The 2,928-nt window shown below is 43.9% G+C and overlaps 1 protein-coding gene across 1 annotated transcript; it reads left to right on the forward strand.

Annotated features, from left to right (window-relative positions):
* Window positions 1–523: 523 nt before the first annotated feature.
* Window positions 524–2,642, forward strand: LOC127814028 (probable membrane-associated kinase regulator 2). The gene is made up of 2 exons (XM_052355247.1): window positions 524–1,720; window positions 1,978–2,642. The coding sequence occupies exons 1-2, from the start codon at window positions 715–717 to the stop codon at window positions 2,082–2,084; spliced, it is 1,113 nt and encodes a 370-aa protein (XP_052211207.1). The 5' UTR covers window positions 524–714; the 3' UTR covers window positions 2,085–2,642.
* Window positions 2,643–2,928: the final 286 nt, after the last annotated feature.

Here is a 2,928-nt window from a genome sequence, read left to right on the forward strand (position 1 = left end):
TTCGCGACTCATTTTGTCATCAATTACGAAAAAAAGGAGAAGAGTTGAGAAAAAAAAAATAAAATAAGAGAGAGACTCACCCATTAATAAAAACTAACCTAGGGGGGTTATGTTCACAAATCCTCTTTATGTTGCACAATCTCTTGTCAAACCACATATCTGTGTGACTCCATTGATGGAGCATAAACAACAACCATAATTACATCTAATGTCCAATCTCTTTCAAAACACCCTCCCATTCAATCAGTTTCATCTTTGTTTCAGAAAGCATTAAATTTGGAATGATTACATTTGATATCCTCTTACCTCTTATTTATTAGGCTTACCTAAATACTTAGACTTTTTTGTTTAAAAAAGAAAAGGAAAGGTCAAGTTCATTGATCAATCAAGATTTAAGAGGACCAAAATACCATTAAATTGCATGATAAAAGACATTTTTAGCCCTTCAAACATAATATTATTATTATTATTTAAATTTGAAGAAGGGAATGGTTTCAAAATTTGAGATAGCAATCCAAGTACCACGATGCCATAATATAACCGCTGCAGGCCGCAGGGACACTGCCAATTGTGCGTCCTCTCTCTCTACGCTCTGCAAAAAGCTTACACCCTCACCATTTCCATTACTACTCTGCTTCTGCTCCCTCCATTCCACTCCGCCGCTCCCCTCCCCTTTCTTCCACCCTCTTTTCCCACTACTCACTTTTGCCTTCCATGGACGCCTTCAGCTTGCTCAAGTACTGGCGCGGCGGCCACGCTACCACCGTCGTCGAGAGCGCCACCACCACCCAGACTGCAACAGTTGTTACTGCCACGACCGGCGACGACGACGACGACGAACCCTTCTTTGACTTGGAATTCACGGTGCCCAACAAGGAGAAACAAAGAGAGCACGAAGACGGCGACTGCACGAACTGTAACAACGACGTGGATGGAGAAGAGCCGGAAGCAACGGACAGCGAGAACGAGAGCGAGTTGAAGCTCACGTTCTCGTTCGGTTCGCGCTCTCCTTCCGATGATCTCTTCTTCAAGGGTCGGCTCGTGCCCGTCGAGCCTTCGCCGGCGGCTTCGAACGGCTCGGAACCGGACTGGAAATCGCCGTTCTCTTTGTCGAAACCGGCGACGAAGCTTCGAGTCATGATGCTGAAGCTGAAGAAATCGACGACGGGAAAGGAAAAACCGGAAGAGGCTGAACGGCCGGAGGAGAGACAGAAGAAGAGCAAGTTCTTGAAGGTGAAATTGAAGGTTGAAGAAGCGAAGATTGCGTCTCTGTTCACGAGAAACAACAATGCCGAGAAGAAGCCACAGGGCAAGACGGAATCGGCTTCCGACGAGAAGCTGAGTTTGAAGTACTTGAAGATGGTAAAACCTCTCTACATCCGAGTCTCGAAGCGATACGGCGAGAAGATAAGCTTGGGATCGACAAAATCTGGACCGTCTCAGCCGCTTAACTCGCCGTCGGCGGCGAAGGCCGAGACTGAACCGACGAACGTGGATGAACGTTCCGGCAACGTGAAGTGCCAGAAACAGGGGAATATTCCGGCAGGGCTGAGAGTGGTCTGCAAGCATTTGGGGAAAAGCCGATCGGCGTCGGCGGCGGCGGCGGCAGGTTCTGGTTCAATTTCGGCGAACCGGCGGGACGACTCGTTTTTGGAGCAACAGGATGGGATTCAAAGCGCCATTTTGCACTGCAAGAGATCGTTCAACTCATCCAGTGCAGGTATATAATCGATTCCAGTTATCATTATTTTTGTTGATTCGGATTAAGGGAAGTTAATCCGATTTAGTCGCCATATCCACAGCTACGTCCCTTTGAACAACCAGTAAGTCAGTAATAGACAAAAAAGGTGAAAATCATCTAAAACTCACTACTTGGTTAAATATTTTTCCTAGTTTCTCTCTCCATATATTGATATTGTTTGCGTTTGCGCGGTCCTAACAGTTATACCGTTGTATATCTTTGTGGGTCGTTTTCAGAGTTGGAGTCGTCTCTTCTGCCGAGATCAGCCAGCGACCCATCGCCAGAGATATCAAAGAACCTGCCGGAAAATTGCCCGGAGAAGCAGAAAGATAGTGGGATTTGAGCAGAAAAGAGGGGAAAAGCGTTCAAAAGGGGGGCTGATGGAATCATCTTTCCGTTATCTTTTGGTATGTTTTTGACCATTACAGTGTCCAACAGTGGAAAAATGAGATCCCACTTGAAGGCTTTCCTCTGTAAATTCATGAAAAGAGATTTCAAAGGTAGAGAGAGAGAGAGAGAGAGAGAGAGAGAGATGGCAGCAGCAAATAGCAATGGCGTTCAGGAGCTGGTGACAATGACCCGTGCAGATGGAACCAACCTCACTCACTATCGTCTTTTGGTAGAAAAAGGGTTCCATATTTTTTCTCTTTGGAGGGTAATCAGATCTTTATGAATCTACAAAATCAGGGGTCAGTGGTCAGTGCCAGTACTTTGAAGTCTAAGAATAATATAGCACTGTGTTATGGGGGGAGGGGAGTGGAGTGGCTGTGTGTGTGTGTGTGCATTGCAGCAGGTTCAAGCTTTGTTGTATCTATATCTTATCTTTATATGTAGATGTTAATGATAATGAATGATGAGTGTGGGTGGCTTTTTGTCACTCTCAAGCTTGCCAAAACCAATCAATAGCGTTTTAATCATCTCATTATTGTTCAATTATTTCTTGAATTCTTGTTTTATCATATGAAAGTCAATTTTCAAGTGGGGCCTCCTCCCTTTAGGCATAGATAGCCTTATATTAAATTTATCGATTTTCCTTGGCCTCCTTTGCCATTGGATTTTAATTCATGATTCCATCAGTTCAATGTTCCTTTTCTTGTGTTAGGGGTGAATTTGAGTTTTTTTAATTAAATAATTATAATTAAAATTTAACTTAAATTCATGGATTTTTAAAATAATTTTAGGGTAAA

This window comes from Diospyros lotus, chromosome 12 (assembly GCF_014633365.1).
Source record: "Diospyros lotus cultivar Yz01 chromosome 12, ASM1463336v1, whole genome shotgun sequence".
In the NCBI taxonomy this organism is placed as follows: Eukaryota; Viridiplantae; Streptophyta; class Magnoliopsida; order Ericales; family Ebenaceae; genus Diospyros; species Diospyros lotus.

Bases quoted from the DNA above. Each gene is read 5' to 3' on its own strand.
- LOC127814028 (XM_052355247.1), top strand. From the start codon at position 715: ATGGACGCCTTCAGCTTGCTCAAGTACTGGCGCGGCGGCCACGCTACC. The intron at 1,721-1,977 runs GTATATAATCGA...GGTCGTTTTCAG, and splicing joins GTTCAACTCATCCAGTGCAG to AGTTGGAGTCGTCTCTTCTG.